Source organism: Malus domestica, chromosome 07 (assembly GCF_042453785.1).
Source record: "Malus domestica chromosome 07, GDT2T_hap1".
Lineage (NCBI taxonomy): Eukaryota > Viridiplantae > Streptophyta > Magnoliopsida > Rosales > Rosaceae > Malus > Malus domestica.
Genome location: NC_091667.1, coordinates 30,379,110 through 30,400,202, shown reverse-complemented (window position 1 = coordinate 30,400,202; position 21,093 = coordinate 30,379,110). Strand labels below are relative to the sequence as shown.

Sequence of the window (21,093 nt, the reverse complement as noted above, 5' to 3'; positions counted from 1 at the left end):
GATGATTTACTTTATAATGATATCTCGAGACACTACTACAAGAAATCAGATATGTCGTGCCAAATAAGATTTCATCGCGCAAAGTTTTTTATTATTTTTATTTTTTAATTTAATTTAATTTCTTTATTTTTGCACAACAAAATAAATCGTCGAGCAAGGTTTTCCATTTTTCATTTTTTAGTTTTAATATTTTTTATTTTAATTTAGTTATACTAATTGTTTGCTCAAGGTTTTTTAATTTTTTGGGTTTGTATATTTCTTAATTTAATATAATTTTATTAATTGTTTGTGTAATGAAATATTTCGTAGTGCAACATTTTTTTATTTTTTATTTTTATTAATTAAATTGTATGGATTTAGTTTTTTCTTTTAATTTATTTAATATTACATATGAAAATTGTGACAACTTATTCCTAATTTTACGATTTTATAAATTTTTAAAAAGTGATTTGACGAAAATGCCCCTAGAGGTGAGGGTGTTGACTTTCGTTGACCAGCGTGTAGTGAAACGTACAAAATATTCTTTTAGCGTATCCTTATAGTACTTGACAATATGAGCGCGCATGCACAAGCATAATCAAATTTGGAGCTACATTGAAGATTTTACGAAACTACAAAGTAAAAGGGCATTTTAGTAAATTCATTATTTAAAATAGTCATTCTTACTATTTTATGATTTTCTTATGGGATATCTGTGTTCATGGGACCCACGCACGTGGGTTTCCTCTCCTCTTTGTCCCCGTGTCTTCCTTCTTACCTCCCTTATTTTAAAACTCTTTCATCTAACTTTAAGCTCTCTTTCTACAAACGCAGAGAAACCGGCGACCCATGTAACTCACCACTCCGATGAGGTCCTCCGCCACCAGCGATGACCACCTCGTTGTGACCTTCATCTTCCTCCTCCGTTCAAACTCTCTACACTATCTTCCCTATGTGCTCGTTGCATATGAACACCAAGAATAAATCCAGCGACCACCTCACTTCTCGACCTCGGTAAGGACTCGCACCCCTTCATTATCTCTTAGTTTTCAATGTCTAGCTCGATTTCAAGCTTACACGCGAGTTTTTGGTAGCTTATATACAGAAATCAACTCGGGAAAATTATTACCCAGATCTCCAGCGAACTCACCGTAGCTGCAAGCGTTTCTTGGCCATTTTCGACCATGGATGTGAATGAAAATGGTATAACTTGAATCTCTACTCTCTTAGCTTTATTTTGCCAATTAAATGGTGAGATTTGGTTATAAAATCGAGCTTGAACGGAGCTCGGGAGTTTCCCTGCCAAATCGGCCCGAATCCGGTGTTCTTCTTTCCTGGGTCCGGCGGGTACAACCCGCGAGCCCAATGGGTCAACCCGATTCGATGTAGAGAAAAAAAGCCCAACCTAGAACCGACGCAACCCCACGACCCGTTTACCCAAACCCAGATCCGTGGGCCAAATTCGACCCGGATCCACTTAGAGATTGAAAGGGAATATTCCTTTTGAGGAAGGAATATTATGTTAAAATTAATTGTTGATCGTTAGTTGACTTATGTTGACTTTTTCGGAAATTTCTAGAAACCTTCCTAGGCTAATTTCAATGCCCTGAGTCTATTTTTGGCATCCATTTAGTGAAATTATAAAGTTTTAACATAGTTGACTTAGGGTTGACCACTGACTTTTTGTTTACTTTTTACAAAATTTGCCCGAGACCCTTCTTAACGTAAATTGACGCACTAATTCCAAATCCGCACTCCATTTTCCCAAATTTAGTTGTTTTCGTTGAGTTTTACTAACGGTCCCCAATATTATGCTTAGGTGCGATGACTATCGGAGACTCCGGCCTTCCTAGCTCGAACGAATGTGACATCGCAAATAACTGTAAGTGGGTCTTTTCTTTTATATAGTATATATAATTGTTAGTTTCCATTTATACATTTCATAAAGAGTTTTCCACAATAAGCCTAGATTTGCGTGACGTTTATGAGATTTAGCACATGGATATAAATTATGAAGTTATGCTATGTCCTACGGGATGCACAGGTATACATATTATTATTGATGCTATAATTATATTTATGGGTACAAATAATATTATGTTAACTAGAATTATTGAATCACTGTGGCATAACTATATTTATGTTATATGTTCATCATTTGCTGCATTGGTGTTAGAACTCGCACAGGTCAGGGCCAATCTTTCACATTGTATGTGTACATCGCACCGTACGCTCACTTTGGATCCATTGTACGTGCCAGCCCTATCCTAGATTGCTATAGGTAATTAGGACTCGTATGTGCTGCGTATAGCGCCAATCTTCACGTGATTGTAATACTAGAGCGTATATCATTGTTACACCGAGTCATGTTCATGTCAGAATACCTTTGCATGAACTCGTGTGTCAGCGTGTGTCGATGAGCACTTGATATGATATGTTTGCTTATGCGAGATTATGTGATTACAGACGTCATATGTTTATTTACGAAATATTATGTCGTATTAAATTCTTGAGATATTGCAAGCTATGGTAAGTATTTTCTTACTATACGTAATATGTATATTTTGGAAACTATACTTGTTTTACAGTGAGGGGTTATTATGTTTTCAAAAAGGTTTTTACAAAACTTTATTTTTAGGCCCACTCACCCTTGTTTTTTTTTTCTCCCCTCTAGGTTTAAGTGCTGAGCTTTCGTGTTGGTGAAAATTGTTGGCAAATCTTGGTATACGTGGTTACCTTCGATGGTATAATTCTTATCCTACTTTACTGTACTTTACTTATGCTTTGTCATCAATTGTGAAATGGGTTCATTCCCGCTCACAAGTGCACTCTTATATTTAGGCAATTTTAGGTTTAAATTTACACTTTATGGCTTTGTCACCCTCTAGGTGTTGGCCAGCACAGCTCGATTCAAAGTCTAGGTGGACATTCCGGGTCGGAGTGTGTAAAAAATAATGACCAAATTATTCTATATATATTATTAAAAGTGTACATTGAAGCAAAGTACAATAATAGAATCTAATACAAGTCTATTCTGGTGGTTGTAGCAGGGGATATACCACAATGGCATCCTAATCTGCCAGCCGCCTCCTCAACTCCTCAATTTTTTCCGTCAAAGGCTTCGATCCAGTGAAAATCCGTTTAAGCTAAAAGCATTGGTTTTTTCTCGGCCAGTCAACAGCCAGTCCACAAGAACAGCACTAATTAAGTGACGTGAGCAAGTATAGCCGTTGAACCTCACATGTGGGCTAGCTTATTTTGATAACATAAAGAAAGTTGAGATTCCACCATAAACTAATTAGCAATATGGAGGTAGTCCAACCTCTTATAAACTCTAATAAGGTTTCTTTTTTCGTGGACATGACACTATTTTACCTTCAGATTCTCACATAATTGTGGAGGTCAGACACGAGGGAGAAGGGAGAGAGAGACAACGATGAGTTAAAGTTTGGAGCCCCTCCCAAATATGATTCTTCTTTCCATATTCCTTCTATGTGAGCCCAACTAATCTTGCTCATTCCCCCAAATATACATAATGGGCCTCTAGATTTTTAAAAGATTTTGCACCAATCGGCCCAACCCAAATATGAAAGCCGACTACACATTAGGGTTTTCTCCGTCCAGTATAAATGCTCGCAAAGCTCTGAACTCCAAACCTTCTCACGCCACTGTATCTTCTTCCGTCCTCTGCAGCTTTCAAGACTAGGGTTTGGGAGCGAACGTCGTTTTACCGCCACCATGAGAGCCAAGGTAATTTCTCAATCTCTCCCGATCACCTACGCTTTCTGTTCGTCCTCGCTTTGTGTCCGTTGATTGATTCGTTTTCTGTGCATTTTTTTACGGCGGTGATTGCAGTGGAAGAAGAAGCGCATGAGGAGGTTGAAGAGGAAGCGCCGAAAGATGAGACAGAGATCCAAGTAGTTTGCTCGTTCGCTGTCACCGATCATCAATCGACGTCGTTTCGCTTCCGTCTCCATGTTTTGTTGTCTAATCAAGTAATCAGTACCCCATTAGTGAACTTGTAGTCGTTTTGTACGCTTTGTGTTATCGTTTGGAACAAGTTTTGCTTTAATCAGTTCAGTCAGATAATTTATTTTTATATCCTATAGCATCGGTGGCGATTTGGAATATTTTGATGTTAATCTGTTTATATTTCGCTATGCAATGTTTCATTCATTTGTGTTTTAAGAGTTTGACATAGGCGGGGTATGTTACGGGAAATTATCTGTTTAGGGTTCACTGTTGGGTTTAGGAGCCGATACCCTTTTGATTGACTGGTTGACACCATTGTTCTGGGTAATGATCTAACTTAATTTGGTCAGGGTTTTTGGTTTAGGCACGCCCAATGGCGAAAATTTGGAATCCCCAATGTCGATGAACATGTGTGCTTCGCATTGGATGTTCATTCTGTGTAGGGTTTTAAATTTTGGATAGGTTGATTGATTTCAATGAAGCATTAAGCTGGAATTTTTGTAACAAAAGCACCGCGTTGTTATATTTTGAGAGCGGAACTCTGCTATGAGATGTGTAGTTTTGTGCAGGAAATGTGGTTAACTAAAACGTAGGTTTGGAACGTTCTTGTTTTAGCGTTTCTGTTGGGTTGATTGTTCATCAACCGAAGTCTCCTGTATGTGTATCAAAACATTTTGGAACCGACGTGGTCTGTTTCTATGTATCGATGCAGATGCTTGTTCTCGTAGTTTCGGTTTACGTCACATCTAAATCCATATTAGTATTAGGTTTCCTCTGCGGGATTAGAGCGTGGTGCATCACATGCATTCTATTCAATGTGGCTACGCCCCAATATGTTGTTCTATTCAATGTGGTTACGTCTCAACCCATCGTACTTTTCAATGTGGCATATTAATCTCTTGTATTTCTAGTGCCCGCAAGTAAAAGCATTACACTGCATACGAGAGGTTTCCAGGTTCACCAAGATTTTGAAACCGAAATTTCACCCAACCGAAGAAACTAAAAGAAAAAGGAAAAATATTGAAAAATGAAACCTTCCAAGTAATCGACGTTACGCGTCGTTTTCGTTTTGATGCGCGGAGTGCAGTCCAAATGTGGGCCCACCATCGGGCCGTAAGCCGTAGATGTAATTCCTGACTTCCTGCGCTATCATCCGCTGCATGATCGTCAGCAAACACGTCTCATCCATCTCCACCGCACATTTCTCCCCATCGTCGTTATTGTCCACCGCTTCGCGATCGTGTTCTTCCTCCTCACTTTTCACAGCGACATCGTTCTCCGCATTCTCACCAGGCGGCGATAGCGTCAGCGACGTCTTGACTATCACTCCCTCCCCTCCCGCGTCCGCCTTCAAACTCTCATGCTCCGGCGACGCGCGTAGGCACTGCCGCTTCAAGTCCGGCTCTTCCCCGTGCGCGGCCGCCGAGTCGGAACAGGACGACTCGGAAGACAACTTGGCGAGTTGGCGCCGCCACCGCCGCAGAGTGGAGTTCCAGTGGTTCTTGATGGCGTTGTCGGTGCGGCCGGGAAGGAGGCGGGCGATGGTGGCCCACTTGTTTCCGTGGAGGGCGTGGGCCTGGATTATAATGGAGTCCTCCTGAGGCGAAAAGGGCTTGTGCTGGACGGTGGGGCAGAGCTGGTTGCACCAGCGGAGGCGGCAGGACTTGCCGGAGCGGCCGGGAATGCCGGTGCTGATGAGGGACCAGTTGCTGGGGCCGTGCTGAGCCACCAATTTGATCAGGGTGGCGTCCTCCTGCGGGTTCCACGACCCCGTCACGCGATCCTCACTGCTCATCGCTCCCATCGTCGTCATGCGATCATAAGAACAGAGAGATTGGAAATTTGGATTCGAATGGGAGAGAGAGGGGAGTTTTGATTTGATGAGTGGGTTTTAACCGTTCGGTGGAAGAGATGGAGGGGGGTCGGTGGTGACATGCATGAACCGTAAAACCGCTCTGATTTCACATAACGGAAATTAACTCCAAACGCGTTTCTTTCTTTCTGTTTTTTGTGTTCATTTTTTAATTTGAACTTTGTTTTTTTTTTTTTGGAAACTTCTCTTGAAATTAGAGATGAGATTAGATTAGAGAGGGAGGGGTTTAAGAAGAAGTGGGTTTTTGTTGTTGTGTTTTTAGTAGGAAGTTGCACCTTCCCCCTTCATTCTTTACGCTTCCAAATATTCGGGAGATTAATTAATAATTAGCACTCTAATCAAAAGAAAGATGGAAAAATTGCACAAATGGCACATGCGTTTTAGTTTTATGCAATTACAAACTTCAGGTTGTGTTGCAATTTGGAACTCAAACTTGAGGAGGGTCATTTGTCAAAAGCGCTCAGGGATGCATGTCTCCTGATTCTAGGGATTCATTAATCTAGATCATTGAAATTTGACAGCTATAAACAGGGTTCTGCTTTAAAGTTATAATAACTTTAACCATTGAATCAAATTTCAATAGTCCAGATTGGTGGATTCCTATGATTAGGATACATGGATCCGAAGAGGATCCATGTCCGTCAAAGGCGTTCATGTCATTTATCATGATTGCATACATGAAACTAGTTTTGTTTTGTGTTGTTTTTTTTTTAACAAATGATAGTCTAGAGTAAGTTAAGTTTTACAATGAGTTGTTTTGTTGTTCTTTTTTTTTTAACAAACGATAATATCTACACTAAAGAGGTGGGAGAGTAAGTTAAGTTTTACAATGAGTTGTTTTGTTGTTCTTTTTTTTTAACAAACGATAATATCTACACTAAGAAGGTGGGAGAGTGAGTTAAGTCTTATAATGGGTTGCCATAATAATGTGGTTCAACTTTGCATTTGGCAAGAATCGAATCTAAGACGTTTCACTTACAAGTCAAGAGAAATACTACTAAACCGTATTACTAAGGCTATACATAAAACTAGTTATCCCTGTAAAATACACCTACGTGTTCGTACATCTTCTTTCTCCCATAAAAAGTTTTAGCAAGTCCCTCCAGTAAAGTGAAACGACTCCTTTCCCCTCCACCTCCCGCTCCTTCTGCCTCGCCTCCCTACCCCTCCCTTTCATCTTGTGGTTGGTTTATTGGTTGTTGGTGAATCAGACACCTCATCACGGCTTGTTCCAACGGTGTTTTTCTTCTTGACTGATTCACAACGGCGCCGCCCTTACCTGGCCAGATTTGTGGCTGCTTTGCCTTGCTTGGTTTGTAGGAGCGGTGGATCTTACAGATGCGGTATCGTCTCAGGTGGAAAGAACTCGGCAGGTGGAGGTAAGCCAAAGATGGACTCCGTTCCGGATTAGTGTATGTTTCGTATATACCGCGTCTAGCGGATAATGTCTTGCCTAGCAATGATGTGGCATCGCTTGTCAACAATGGTACTTTGTGGTTTCGCTTACCGACGATGACATTGCGTGTGTTCAGTATAGGTTTGCTGCATTTGTTGTCTTAGTGGCGATTTGTACGGAGGTTCTTATGCTCGTACGAAGGTGCTTATGGTAGCTGTTAGGAGTTTACTGGTTATGCTTATTTGGTTATGCTTATGGTAGCTGTTAGGAGTTTACTGGTAGCTGTACGAAGGTGCTTAATGTACTCATACAACATCGCTTGTAAGGTGTAACAGCTATCCGTTTCTTAGTGGAACGAACGGAAGCACAAACTGCAAGGCAACTATTTTCTACGGTAGTTTTGTGGAGTTGCAATGGAGAAGTTGGTGATCAAATTAATTTTATTTTCTAGCACTTAGACATTACATAATCACATTCAACTACTACACTGTATAGCATCAGAGTTCAAAGTTTGTTTTAACCTAAAGAAAGTGGAGTAGCTAGATATAATTAGTCATATAATCTTTTATTTAAACCTCAAATGCTGACATGATACAGTTTGGCAATATCAAACTTATTGATTACCCAATTTCACCAAAATGAAGGGGTAGGAATTTGCTTGGGACTCCATCGGGACCTCCTAAAAAGGCCTCGATTTGAAAAATTGCCAACTTAACTAGGTGCACATTTTAGCAAAAAATGGAGGTTATCGATGTAAATAGCAATAAAACTACTCGGTACAAATTGTATTTCATTTCGTCAAGTTTTTGACGTGAAACTTTACATCTTTCAAACACCATCTCATGTGAGACCAATCTTTAGTTAGGTACACCGCACACGTGCAACCTAATCTACATCGTAATTGTTTTGATTTGTGTATTTGATTTTTGAGGATTATATTCAAGTCTGGTGTTTGAGAATCTAAGATTCTTAAATTTAATTTGTGTTATCAATTCGTGATTGTAATTTAGATTCAATCAACAAAAGCTTCAGTTCACAATAAGGGAAAATATGCACGATTCAACTGGTTATATTAATTTGATTTAATAGTACTTCTCTTTTCAACATTGAAAATGTCACAAGTTCAAATCATCTACTAATCGTAGCATTGATTAAATTAGATTGAATTTAGTTTCAAATTGGTGCAGGTACTCACTTTTCTCTTTGACATGCACAAGATGGACTTACTGATGTTTTTCCGCCTAACTCTTAATCTGGTGATATATCTCCTCTAAACATAAAAATTCTACGTTAAAACCTCTCTTGCCATTCGTGAAAATATTATTTGGATTTCCCATCACAGCCTTGTCAATAGCAAACCCTTTGACAAGCACTACAAGTCTCCAAAGTCCAAGTTAATGGGCCAACGAGTCAATGACCCCAACTTGTTGCTCAACCTGTAGCATTTCATAACCAGATTATAATTACTGAGCTTTGACACCAGGTGAAATAGAACTATAGCCCTCCTTAATCTAGAAATTGGGAGCACATACCACAGAGTTTATTAGGTACTAATAATACAAATAATTGCCATCAAATTCCTTACTAATTACAATGACAAGATGCCTGATAGCCACCAAACACATGAGACTGAACAGAAGTAGGCAAAACATCATTCATTGTTCAGTCGAATAATTATATACGATCAGTTGAGGAAAGTGTAAGCTATATGGTATCTGTCAATGAACTCCACGTCTTGTGGTAGGAAGCCACATCCTTCTGCCTTATTGCCAAAGGAAAGCAATTTATATGACACATATATTGTTATTGTGACGTTCTGTGTCAATAATGCAATACTATATGGAGAAAAATGACACATCATTATATTATTAGCACTAATACCACAGTGCATACAACAATATATCTGTGTCATGTAAATCCTTCTCATTTTAAAAAGAAAAAAGAAAATAGACCAAGTACTGAAAGCACTTGATTCACATAGAACTCCAAAATCTTCTTAATTAGTTTGGGTCTTGGAATGGAAAGAAAAACCTCTGCCTCTTGCTTCGAATTCGACAGTTTGGCGCCGTTGGCGACGCGGCAAGTTTACTCAAAACCAACTTGAGGGACTGCTTGAGAGTGCTTAAGCAAACTGCTTCTTCGCCATCCTTAGAACAAAGCACCAAAACGCTTTTGATTCTGCCTCCGACGCTTGCCATGTCGGCTCTTACCGCCGTCAGTTTTAGGCCTTTGAGGATTTGAACGAGCTCCGAGAAGAGTTCCGGCCGGTCGTCGCAGCAAACGGATGCCGTTATGAGAAAATTGCCCCTGTTTATGTTAGTGCTACTTGTAGTGGTGGAGGTTACACCATAAGCAGGATCACAGTCGATTGTTACTTCATCAACTTCGGTTGGAACTATGAAGGCTTCGCTCACTTCCACCGCTTTTCGCTTTAGTTCCTTCACATGATCGATCACGCTTCCTAATAGAGCCGCTTTGTCCATCTACACAAACAAAGATCAACTTGTATGAGGAAAGTTTTCATGTTGCGAGACATGCATATTATGTTGTCAAATTGTTAATCATGAATTAGTTGAGACTGTCAAGTCATGTATGCATGCAGAAGAGATGTTATGTTGTCGGAAACTGTCAATCATGAATGAGCCAAAGTTTTATCTCGACATGATGAGGCATGTTATGTTTATATTGTTAGACTATGAATTATGAATTAGCTAGACTACCAAGAAAAAGAAAGAGCATATTATGTTATGTTGTTAGATTGAATCATTAATGAGGCAGATGTCGAGAACGAGGAAGAGATGAACTAGGCAAAGTGTTATATGCGTACATGCATGGACGGAGCCAAAGAAGGCTCACTGGGGGCAGATGCCCCACTCAAGTAATTCATTTGTTTAGTTGCATACTACAATTATATAATATACATGGTTATCTTTGAAGAAAATATATGTATCTAATATCCAACATACATTCATTCTACTTATACTCCATATCAAATATTATTTAAGCAATAGTGCTCTTGTTCTATCATTCAAATCAAAAAAATCCTCTCCTTCCTATCATGTACTTATTTTTTTCTCATCACTTTGCCACACTTTCCACTACTATATTGAAATTTTTGTAACATTAGAATAGTGATACATCATCATTTGAAACCATCATTAATATCATATTGTGTATAACCATACTATAATAAGATTTTCTTAGTTGTTTTCAATTGCCCCTGCTAGAAGAAATTTCTGGCTCTGTACACGAGACATATTATGCTACGTTATTAGACTGAATCATCAAGGAGGCAGAATGTCGAGAAAGAGGGAGAAATGAACTAGGCCAAGTGTTACTGTCGTGTGCGTGCGAGATATTCTATATTATGTTGTTAGACCGTTAATTATAATTTCCACAAATAGAAGAGAAAATGGCATTATATATACCTTGTCGGACTTGGGAACGAGTTTCCTAAGAGTAGCAAGCTGTGCACTGATTCTATCTCTGCGCCTTTTCTCAGCCTGCCTGTGGCTCTTCGAAGCAGATGCATCTCTATCGTCTTCAAAACCGTCAGCTGCCGTCAAAGACCACGAGTTAGGCGGCAACCCACAAAACTGGAATTGATTAGTGCTCGACACATGAGGAGGAGGAGGAGGCCGTGGAACCAGAAAGCTGGAAGAAGACTCATTGCTTACTGCAGCAGCAGCTGGAGCTGCACCAGATTTGTACTGCTGTGGCCAGCTTACCCCTCCAGTCCCAGCATAACAACAGTTGTAATCCATGGCCAGAAAACACACTAGTAAACCGTATTCTAAAAACCTCAGTCCTCCAATCCCTCCTTGATTTTAATCTCACATATTCTAAGATCTACTATTCATAATGTGTGATTGGTATTTTTCCACCAAGCCCTTACACTTGGTCAAATGAAAATTGCTTTTGGATGTATCCGGCTGTCACCTCAAGTCCTCAGTACAATTTCTTTCTTCTCTCTTTCTCTTTAGGGTTCCGTGGTAATTAGTGAATCGGATAGTAATACGCATTTGGCAGTAGCTCAACTGTACATCCAACTAAGTAAAACAGTACCGACAATGGCATTAGATGGATTGACTTGATAACAGTAGTAGGAAAAATTCTTAAGTGCAGTTGTCGACCAGGCCGGCCTTGGCTAATTAGGGGCCCTAGGGCAAAAACTAAATTAGGTCTCTCGTCTTTGTCATTATAAAATTTTCACAATACTCAAATGGGATGTAGGCATCATCTTTTATGTTTCTTTTCTTTTTGTGTCCCCTCTCACCTCCACACCTTAAGATGGTTATTTCCAACTAGGCTATCATGAAACAGAAGAAGAAAAAAAAGGAGAGGCTATTGTTACCTTTTCCACCATTACTAGGGTTTGAAGAATAAATAACTCGAGTTGAAATAAATGGCACTAGAACGAGAAAAGAAAAGAAAGAACAAACTTGTACGAGAAGTCTTGGGAAGCCTTGGACTACTTACATGTTGGTCTCACCCAATTTCACCAATTGTGAAGATACTGCTACATACAACAGTTGCACTAATTAAACAACTTCTAAATAGTCGGGTTGGAGGGATCATCAACTCTAGGGGTATAACATATTAACATGGTCTTAATCTGTGCTTTGTAACTTGATCCTTATCCAAACCCAAAACAAGTACTAGCATGAATGTTAGTTAGAGACGAAATATTATGATTTTAAATGAGAATTTGAGCATATTAGCACAATGCTTTTCAGCCTTTAGATATACAACGCTCGTATATTTAATTCCTTATATAAGCACTGTTAGGCTGTTTTAACTTACTCTAAAACACCTTTAGCTAGCCTACAAAGCACGCTGCCACACCACTCAATTCCAAGTGACATACAGCTAGCTGCTGGGTACTGACTTGGTTGCTTTCAGCAACCACTATCGAAACCTCTCCAGACTCCAATGGTGCTTTTTCATCCCCACAACTAGAACATGACAATTTTCGCACTCCACTCTCACACATAGAATGTATCTCATATGATAAATTGTAATAGTATTAGTCAATTTATTAGAACCACTAAGGATTGCTTATGTTGAACAATTTCATCTTACCAGGATAATATAACATGTTATGTTTTTTATATAGTCAATTAGAACCGTTAAATATTGTAGAATAATTGTATCCTTCTTCTCACTCGTTAGGCCATCTCCAACCGAATGGTCCAAAGAGCCAGAGGGCCGAAAACCATCTCCAACCGAGGGCAAGGCCAGAGAGCTGTGGAATCTGAGAGGGCCCCACGAAATCAGAAAAGGCCAAAGGGCTAGAGGGCTGGCCACTTCCAGCCAGCCCTAGGCTAGCCAAATTTTTTTTAAATGTGTTGGATTTTCTGTCGGTTATAACCGACAGGATTCTTAAGAAAAAATTCAAATGCAACAGCTAGTTGACTAGCCGTTGCATTTGAATTTTTTTTTTTTTACAGTTTTATTATTATTTTTTATGTACAAAATTTTTCATATAACTTTTATTTTTTCCTATAACTTTTATTTTACAAAATTTGTTTCATATTTTTTTTAAATTCCATTTTTTCCTATAAGTTCTATTTCACAAAATTTGTTTCATTTTATTTTAATTTGTAATTTTTAAATAATAAATTATGTTTGGCCTTATGGCCCTCTGGCCCTCGGTTGTCGACGGTTTTTTGTGACAGGGCTAAAACGAGCTCTTTGGCCCTCGGTTGGAGACGGAGACAAATATGATCATGTACTGTTCATTAAAATATTAATATCTTAGAGGATCTTGAAGGGCCAGATGGCTAAAACGAGACATTTGCCCAGCCATCGGTTGAAGATGACCTTATGCTTCAGGCAATACGTTAAGTATAGTTCATGTTGAATGCTCTAGATTTCTCATCGTGACACTATGACTTGTGCTATGTTTTCAAACATCAATTAGAACTATTAAGTATTATTTAAATTGTATAGTTTTCTCCCAACACAAGCAACGTACATATTCTATTTTCTAACAGTCAATTACAACTGTTAAGTATTATCGAGTTGAATAGTTTTCAATTTTAACAACATTCTAACATGTTACGTTTTTAATCCGTTGATAAAAGCTTCTAACCATATATGGTATGGTCTCGGAATTCTCCATAGACGATTTTTCAACACAACATTTCTCACGTACCGTCAGACAAGATCATTTTAGGGTTTTGTGAGATCTCCATCTATACCCACATTTTTAGTGACTTTGTTTGTCTTCTTCTCTCGTGGGTTTGTTGGTACTACACAAGCAGACAAAAGAGCTTGAAATAGCAATAAACAATGGCAGGATACGTACATATATATAGGGCCCTTGATTTTACACTCAAACAGTGTAAAAGAGCGTTAATGGAGGATGACGTTTTATTGTTGTGGCAAAATATAATTATATTTACGTATTATGAGGACAGTTTAAATATAATTATATTCATTGATTTTTTTTCTTTTTAAATTAATTATTTAACTTATTGACGCTATTAATTGTAAAAAATAGAAAGGGTCTTTAAAGATTGATACGACATCTGCTCAACCTACTCTTTATTTCCCTCAATTTTTTTCTTTTTTCTAGTATTGATATCACGAATGCATGTCTTTTGGGTCCCATTTGTTTGGTTCATCGTTTTTCCTAAATAATGTATCGTCGGCAGGAGCCACGATATAAATCTGAGTATGAAATGGCTCCAGTGGGTTGGCCACTTTGGTCTTGGCTCTGGTCATAGATGAACTCATGGTCATGGGTGTTTGATGGGAGAACGACTTATTTACATTGGAACCAGCACTACTGCGATATCTCAAACTAATAATATATTGATGTGTGAAAAAATTTACACTCATGACATTAGATTATTAGTTTGAAATCTATTAACCTACCTAGTGTAGGTAAGTCTCTCTCCTCTGATCAATCTTAAAAAGTTTTATGTTTAGGTGCATGGCAAGACAACATCTGTAGTTATAGGTTATATCTCTTGAAGGAGGTAAGTTTACATTCTCTCATGAGTTGAGTGTGTCAACAAAGCAAACCTAGTACACAAATAAAATAAAATGAGCCCTAAAGTCAATGTTAATCTTAACAAAAATACAAAGTGAAATACTTTCTTGTTAATTTTGAAGTAGTTGAAGTGAAAAACAAGGGAAGAAGTTCAAAGGAACTGAATAGCTTTACCATATGTTTCTCTCCAATGAAGCTACAAAAGTATACTTGCAGTAGATGTTGAATACTGATGATACAAATATTAACCCTGCAAATCTTTTTACATTGATATGTATATCTTGCCTACAATGGTTTCAAACCCTAGTCCTGTGGAAGACGAGAACTTCAGTACACAGAAGCATCAAGGTGGCTGGTGCAAAACTCCGGGATGCCAACCGCAGTCCGTCTCAATTTTCATTGAAATGGATGGCACCAAGTTTCCAAACTACGAACGTTGTAGCGAACATCACCGTGCTGATAAATACAAATGAAAAGAGAATTAGAAACAGATCATTGCCCCCTGGAAAATCCCAAGTTAGGCCCTGCTTAGGCATTCCTCGCTTGCTGTCGTCAAAAATGTTTGTAGGGGCCTCTGGAAGTCCGGACCTTTTCTTCCCACGCTCGCTGTCTCTGAGAGCATCTAATACATTCTTGCCCCTAGCTGATTTTTTCAATGGCTTTGAGTCTGTGTAACGACTGAGAACCTTGGCCACCCTCAATCTCTCCCTTGCTGTTAGCGGCGATCTTTTTTACTTGGGTTGAACGTCAGGTGAAAGAGATGCCTCCTGCTTTGGATTTGAAGTATCCAAAGAGCCATTGGGAGCATCAGAAGTTTGAGATCCGGACTTATCAATGACACCAGTGTCTGTGGTGAGCTGATTGCTATCTGCAACTGAAAGACATAAGCCCCATCGTTTTTCGCTTACATTCCTCCTTTGTCCAAACGCTCCAAAGAAGGATGTGAATTGGGTGGTGGCCGCTGGTATAGAAGCTCCAACAGAACCTTTTGACACATTCTGGTACTTAGCCTGTAACTTGTAACGGAGAAGAACAAAAAAACCTCCATAAATTAACGAGGGAAGCATCCACTTTCCAAGATATTTGGAATGGACCACAACAAAACATAAAACTGTAAGCTGAGATATTTTCGTCTTTCGTCACAGATAACAAAAGCGCAGATATTTTGTTGAACAATCATCTCTTTCATGGCTAGAAACAGTTCCCTTGAACCAGTTTATGAGCAACGAAAGCATGAAACTATTCCGCTACATACAACATAGTTTGTAAAGCAACAATGTCTAATTTAAAGGCACGATGGACTGTAACAATCATCTCTTTCATCAGGAGCTCTTCACAGTTAAAACCTTAAACCAATACAAGAAAGCCTTATCCTGACCATCTAATTTCTCATCAGTATACCAAGTCAATCACGCACTGCCACGAACTTACCCTTCTCACAATGCATGATTGGCTTTGAATACCATGACGGTGCCATCCTAGTGTAGGTAACTTTCTCTCTGCTCATGTAGCTTTTTCACTCCTTGAACCAAGATTCTTCCTTTAACACCATCTAATATCTAATTGAGCGGTGTTGTTCACATGTCTCATTTTACCTTTTACATACTCTTCTAAATTTTCGACCGTCGAATCAAATTAATCAAAGAATATATAAAAATTAAAAGAGAGCATGATAGATAAGAAAGAGTGTGCGGATAGCACCACCCTACCTAATTTATCATACAAAAAGCAAGCAACCTAGAAAATGATTGCTCCAAACCAAGAAGGCGGAGCCACACTATGTCGTAGCTCCGCCCTCGCTGTTAAAGTGCATATCCAGTTGAATATATTTCAACACAAAGAAGAATAACAAAAACTTTGAAAAGGAAAATATAAAAATCAAGAAAAGGTAGAAACTGTTGAAGATATGATGGAGCAGGTGAGGGAACATGGAAGTTACCGTGGAATTGAAGCCCGGCACCGAGTGGAATGAAACAGCCATTTTTATGGTCGTCTACGGCCCAACCATTTAGAGAGAAAAAGAGAGAGCTAATAGCTTACTGTTCACTGTCTGCGTTGTGGTGCGAGCAAATGGTGTGGATGGTCTGTAATCCAAGGAAATGGAGATGAGAATTTGATGCCACCACACCAAATCCTAGCGCGTGCCTGCCACGTTCTTACATTTGGTTTTCTATACCGGAACGGCATGTCGTTTATTGATAGAATAACAAGTTGGAAAGTGCTGCAATTCACACTAATTTTTACCACCTCCAACACACCCTTATTAATTTTTTTTCGTTAATCTTCTTCAATTCATCGATCCGACTGCCAAAAATTGAGAGGAGTATATAAAAAATAAAAATGGACTTTGGATTTCACAACCCTAACAAGTTTTGGTTAGATTTTGCATCTTCCAATGTTGTACATTAAACTTTTATTTTTTTTCTATTACAAACGATAATCCAATTATTATCTATGCTACGATGTAGAAAGAGGGAGAGAGAGTTTGAACCCTCGACACAGTGGAATGTGTTATAAGATGCTATCCACCACTATTATCACTTGTTCAACAAGACTAGAAGTATACTCAACTTGACACTCAGCACTACGATCGAGTAGTATTCCTCTTTACTTGTTAGTGAGGTCGTAGATTCGATTCTTGCCAAAGACAAATTCGAACCATATTATTGCTAGCTCATTGTACAGCTTAGTTCCCCACCCCTTAATGTAGATAATATCGCTTTTTAAAAAATCAAAAATAATAAAAAAATTATACTCAACTTCTCCATAATAATATGGAAAAGAAAGACAGAGAACCCGAAAATAAAGAGCGTCGTGAAGAGTAGTAGACGGTGGATATCGAATGCTGGTATATGATGTGAAAGCCGATACTACCAAACATTTAGAGTTACAGTAGCACAATCTGATCAGTTACTGGTAAGACTCAGGGTAACAAAATATGCAATACAACTGAAGTCCCACGCAAAAAGCTCCTCTGTTAAGTTACAAGTATATTGTGATTGATGTGAAGTCCATTTAAGTGAGTACTGGAGAGATTGCAGCTTTGAAATCTTCATAGAATCTTTGCTCCGAATATCTGCCAGCCCGTTTTCTCGCAGCTGCAGCCATCTCCAGCCTCTCATTTTCTGGCATCTTTATGACATTGAGAATGGCATCTGCATACTCGTCCACAGTACGGGCAAGAAATCCCGTTTGCCATCCATCTTCCTGTAAAACAATGTCCATTTTCGGGCCGGCAGAGTTATGTGCTGAGGCAAGAAGGGAAAACATGAAGAATATCAGCACAGGGAAAAAAAAATCATTAAAGGTCGTACCCAGTGCACAAGGCTCCCGTTTTACGCAGGGTCTGGGAGAGGTGAATGTCAGCTAGCCTTACCCCCATTTTATGGAGAGGCTGCTCCCAAGTCTCGAACCCGAGACCTACCGCTCATAGGCGAAGGCACTTGCCATCGCACCAAGTGCGACCTCTGGAAAAAAAAAATCATTAAGGTAAGATAAAAAGTTCGGTTCAAACGACAGATAACTTTAGATGCTCACCAATTGGAATGGCTCCTGCAGCCATATACTCCACTACACTTATGCCAAAGTGTTCATCCGTCATTGAATGGATTCCTGCAATGGCTCCTCCCAAAAGTTGAACCAAGTCCCTGTAGATGTGAAAACTAACCAAGGCTGAGAATGTGATAACACAATCCAAACAGGGTTCACTTGATTAAAGCGGAAACTATGCTAATTACCCGAGTCCTTTCCAGAAGTATTATATGCCGTATATATTAGTCTCACTACTGATATGGTTCAAACCTCAAATAGGAAGCAATCAACAACTCAAGCCAGCCAACTATATTAAACTTGTGAACACACCATGCATGCATGGTTCAATAGAGAATAAGAGCAAGAGAAACACATTACTTATAAGTTGCATGAAAGGATGCATAACATGAAATCCTTAACACAGACCTGTACATGACATTTTTATGAAATTCTACATCCCCGTCCACCTTCAGTTCAATTGCTTTATCCTTCAAACGTTGGACTCTTTCCTCATCAGCTTTATTCCGACAGCTACCCACAAACTGAAGCTTAGGCCTGGGGAAGTGTGCATTTAATTTACCTATGGCAACTGCAAAGGCCTCAAGTTGGAGACCATGTGCCTGAGAACAGAACAATCAATTAAGAAGGACTAGCCAATAGCCACAACAAATAAAGGCCCTATAAATGAGCCACCAAAATCTTAGTACCTTGTGCTCATAAGGTTTATATGCCCACCTTCTCTGGCCGAAACTGAGCAACAGATATAATTTTAGCCGGTTCAGCTGGCCTTTCCAAGGGAAGCGCCTACACAGACAGCAACTTGTTAACCATCACACAGAAAGGCAATTGCACATTTGCAGCTCATCTTACACAATTACACACAAGCTTTTAAATCAAAAACCAAGTTTCCAAGTAAAATGTAGTAAACCTGAAGTCCAGAAGTATCACAAGGAGGGTAGACCCGCTTAGTCCGTTGTGGAATGCTCCAGAGCTTTTCGATATGGGACTGAGTCCATGACGAATTAACCATAGCCAGATGAGCACAAGATCCTACAATCCCATACATCCGGCTAAACAAATTGTAGTATACGACTTTGCAGCTGGACAACAAATTGCTACAACAACAATTCAATTCAATTCAAGTTCTTTTTTCGGCTAAACAAAAAAAATGCGAAAAGTGATCATCTTCCACCCATTTTGTTTCAATGGGTTTCATGACCAGCAATTAGCAAATGTGAAAATTGACAAATAGGCCTACCTCCGAGCAATGAAGTCGTCATTGTTGTACATGGAGCTCCGCCGGCGGACCCGGGAGAGCATGTCGCAGCTGATTGTGGGGTAATGGGTGTAGCAGATAACCCTGCAACCAAACAGCCGGGCAATTGGGTACGTGAAGGCATAGCCAGCGGTGTCGAAGTAGAAAGTTGGAGTGAACTTCGTCAACGCCTCCCATGAGAGGTAGACAGAGCCGAGGCTCTGCCCAATCATCGTCAGCCGCGGGTAGGTGGCCTCCTCGATCCATTTCCTCTTGCTCAAATGCACCACCTTCAATTCGAATCCGAAATTAATGAATAAAAATTGAATTCAGAGAGAAAGGAAGAGGGAGAGACAACCTTGGGTTGGCGGAGGAGGTTGACGCCGAAGCGGTCAACTGCGCGGGCGGTCAAGGAGTGAGGGGAAGCGTCGTGGTCGCCGGTGTAGACGAGGCAGTCGAGGGAGGGGTTTTCGTCCTGGATGGCTTTGACGGCGCACCAGAGGACTCGTTCCCCGCCACCACCGTCATTGGTAAAGGGGTGGAAGAAGGCGACAGCGCGTTTTCTGTTGCTTCTGCCGGCGGATATTTGGAGGGAGATTCTCAGGATCAGGGCCGAGAGAACAGTGATCAGACCCCAAATAACGAATTGGTAAGCCATTTGCGTCAGTCGATCGATGTCGCTGGGGGTTGGAAATTGGATAAAGAGAAATCGATGTGGAAATTGGTAGAATTTCTTCTGTTTTTTTTGGTGGGAGAGAGTGGCAGGTCAATGAACTTCAGTGACTCGGGAGGCCCGAAAGGACCAAACTGAAAGGATAAAAACTGTACGGCCGTTTGATAATTATCTCGTTTTCAGTTTTTGTTCACATTTTTGGAAAATGAGAACTAAAATTTTTTTTGCTAGTTACTTTTAGTAAGAACTGAGAATTATTTTCTACTGTTCAACCAAAAAAAAAAAGAGAATTACTTTCTATTGAGTTTTTAAAATTTGGCCTAAAATTTTCACTTTTTAATGTTCAATTATTTTTTTGAAAAACTGAAAACTGAGAGTAATTATTAAATACAATTTCAACTTTTAGTTTTTAAAAATTTGAAAACTGAAACCATAAACCAAATACTCAAAACTCAAAACAAAATGACTATCAAACGGCTCCTTACATAACTCTTTGTGAAGTCGTTGTAGTATTACAAAGGTCAGGTGTGTTCAGAACGGAAGGACTTGTTTGATGACCACAACCCTGAGAGGGGAATGGTTAATTCGAAAATTTGTATTTTTTTATCATAATTTGCAAGTATTTTTTTTTATCATAACAGTATTTATGTAGAAGCAACTGATTTAAGGGTTCACTCTCTTTCGAGTTCATGATATATGATTTAAGTTTGGATTCGGGTCTAGCGAGATAATGCCGTGTTTGATTGAAGGGGTCAGTTTTGGTTGTAGCAGTGCTTTCCATGCTTCCCAAGTCCCTGAAAATTTTGCTCCAAATGTTAAAACTCATGTAAGTTTCGAATTTTAGACTCAAATTTGAGGTGTTGAGCCATTACATGACAACGTGAGTTCAAACCATGTTGATGGTTTATCTAATGTCTAATCAAACAAAATTTATCGTTTGACAGAACCAAAAAGAGAAAACGTAAACACACCGAAACAAAATGAACCGCCAACTTGTACCGTCGGATTATTCCGAATTCTACCACCGGAGTTGATACTTTGGTCCATGACATACAAAAGACCGATTCAGAAATCGTTCAAAAAAGCCTCACTTCCACCCAAGGTATAAAATATCAATGATATCAAAAATATCAATAGTCCAAAAACACAGAAATTTCAATGGAAATATCGGAATATTATCAATATCAATATAAATTGAATAAAAACCACGAAAATAGTAAGAAAAACTTAGAAATTTTTATTGAAACTTTACAGGATGTTTATTTAATCAATTATCTATTAATTTATCACAAAAAAATTGGAAAGAAATGCATTGCATGATAGATATAACTTATTTAAGTTAATTATATAACGAGTTGGCAAACATTGTGAGTGTAGATAATATATAGTAATTAATGAAAGAAATTTAAACACA

The 21,093-nt window shown here is 39.1% G+C and overlaps 5 protein-coding genes across 16 annotated transcripts; 1 reads left to right on the top strand and 4 right to left on the bottom strand.

Annotated features, from left to right (window-relative positions):
- The first annotated feature begins 764 nt into the window (after nucleotides 1-764).
- On the top strand, nucleotides 765-4,109 carry LOC103432959 (uncharacterized). Of its 10 annotated transcripts, XR_011583100.1 has the most exons (8): nucleotides 765-993; nucleotides 1,074-1,182; nucleotides 1,799-1,861; nucleotides 2,167-2,260; nucleotides 2,654-2,723; nucleotides 3,030-3,291; nucleotides 3,361-3,729; nucleotides 3,835-4,109. XR_011583100.1 is itself a non-coding variant. In XM_070825298.1 (7 exons), the coding sequence occupies exons 1-5, from the start codon at nucleotides 932-934 to the stop codon at nucleotides 2,664-2,666; spliced, it is 330 nt and encodes a 109-aa protein (XP_070681399.1). In that variant the 5' UTR covers nucleotides 788-931; the 3' UTR covers nucleotides 2,667-2,723; nucleotides 3,030-3,729; nucleotides 3,835-4,109. The 10 variants fall into 10 exon arrangements, 4 of the variants coding, with proteins under 4 accessions (XP_070681399.1, XP_070681400.1, XP_070681401.1 ...); XR_011583098.1 differs by lacking the exon at nucleotides 2,167-2,260 and having other exon boundaries at nucleotides 3,030-3,254; XR_011583097.1 differs by lacking the exon at nucleotides 2,167-2,260.
- A 717-nt stretch (nucleotides 4,110-4,826) lies between these two features.
- LOC103432958 (transcription factor MYB73-like) lies at nucleotides 4,827-6,189 on the bottom strand. Its single transcript, XM_008371182.3, has one exon. The coding sequence runs from the start codon at nucleotides 5,762-5,764 to the stop codon at nucleotides 5,003-5,005; it is 762 nt and encodes a 253-aa protein (XP_008369404.1). The 5' UTR covers nucleotides 5,765-6,189; the 3' UTR covers nucleotides 4,827-5,002.
- A 2,871-nt stretch (nucleotides 6,190-9,060) lies between these two features.
- On the bottom strand, nucleotides 9,061-11,185 carry LOC103432844 (transcription factor bHLH51). The gene is made up of 2 exons (XM_008371052.4): nucleotides 10,649-11,185; nucleotides 9,061-9,703 (listed from the first exon to the last, which is right to left on the bottom strand). Exons 1-2 carry the CDS (start codon nucleotides 10,982-10,984, stop codon nucleotides 9,221-9,223), a joined length of 819 nt encoding a protein of 272 aa, XP_008369274.1. The 5' UTR covers nucleotides 10,985-11,185; the 3' UTR covers nucleotides 9,061-9,220.
- Nucleotides 11,186-14,370: 3,185 nt separating this feature from the next.
- On the bottom strand, nucleotides 14,371-14,951 carry LOC108173178 (uncharacterized; the record flags this gene model as incomplete). The annotated part of the gene is made up of 1 exon (XM_017331787.3): nucleotides 14,371-14,951. A coding segment is annotated over one exon (342 nt), but the record flags the coding sequence as incomplete, so codon positions are not given.
- Nucleotides 14,952-17,056: 2,105 nt separating this feature from the next.
- On the bottom strand, nucleotides 17,057-19,885 carry LOC103432842 (GDP-Man:Man(3)GlcNAc(2)-PP-Dol alpha-1,2-mannosyltransferase). 3 transcript variants are annotated; one of them, XR_011583096.1, is made up of 8 exons: nucleotides 19,365-19,885; nucleotides 19,010-19,296; nucleotides 18,680-18,866; nucleotides 18,487-18,555; nucleotides 18,178-18,371; nucleotides 17,758-17,867; nucleotides 17,535-17,687; nucleotides 17,057-17,427 (listed from the first exon to the last, which is right to left on the bottom strand). XR_011583096.1 is itself a non-coding variant. In XM_029105941.2 (8 exons), exons 1-7 carry the CDS (start codon nucleotides 19,662-19,664, stop codon nucleotides 17,641-17,643), a joined length of 1,194 nt encoding a protein of 397 aa, XP_028961774.1. In that variant the 5' UTR covers nucleotides 19,665-19,838; the 3' UTR covers nucleotides 17,057-17,468; nucleotides 17,597-17,640. The 3 variants fall into 3 exon arrangements, 2 of the variants coding, with proteins under 2 accessions (XP_028961774.1, XP_008369271.1); XM_029105941.2 differs by having other exon boundaries at nucleotides 17,057-17,468; nucleotides 17,597-17,687; nucleotides 19,365-19,838; XM_008371049.4 differs by lacking the exon at nucleotides 17,535-17,687 and having other exon boundaries at nucleotides 17,057-17,468; nucleotides 19,365-19,838.
- Nucleotides 19,886-21,093: the final 1,208 nt, after the last annotated feature.

Excerpts from the sequence above, each read along its gene's own strand:
- LOC103432844 (XM_008371052.4), bottom strand. The coding sequence starts at position 10,984 with ATGGATTACAACTGTTGTTATGCTGGGACTGGAGGGGTAAGCTGGCCA. Across the intron at positions 9,704-10,648 it reads TCGTTCCCAAGTCCGACAAG|ATGGACAAAGCGGCTCTATT; the intron begins GTATATATAATG and ends TTGTTTGTGTAG.
- LOC103432842 (XM_008371049.4), bottom strand. The coding sequence starts at position 19,664 with ATGGCTTACCAATTCGTTATTTGGGGTCTGATCACTGTTCTCTCGGCC. Across the intron at positions 18,556-18,679 it reads GTGATACTTCTGGACTTCAG|GCGCTTCCCTTGGAAAGGCC; the intron begins GTTTACTACATT and ends CTGTCTGTGTAG. Across the intron at positions 17,868-18,177 it reads CATAAAAATGTCATGTACAG|GGACTTGGTTCAACTTTTGG; the intron begins GTCTGTGTTAAG and ends TCACATCTACAG.
- LOC103432958 (XM_008371182.3), bottom strand. The coding sequence starts at position 5,764 with ATGACGACGATGGGAGCGATGAGCAGTGAGGATCGCGTGACGGGGTCG.
- LOC103432959 (XM_070825298.1), top strand. The coding sequence starts at position 932 with ATGTGCTCGTTGCATATGAACACCAAGAATAAATCCAGCGACCACCTC. Across the intron at positions 1,183-1,798 it reads CATGGATGTGAATGAAAATG|GTGCGATGACTATCGGAGAC; the intron begins GTATAACTTGAA and ends TATTATGCTTAG. Across the intron at positions 1,862-2,166 it reads ATGTGACATCGCAAATAACT|GTCAGGGCCAATCTTTCACA; the intron begins GTAAGTGGGTCT and ends GAACTCGCACAG.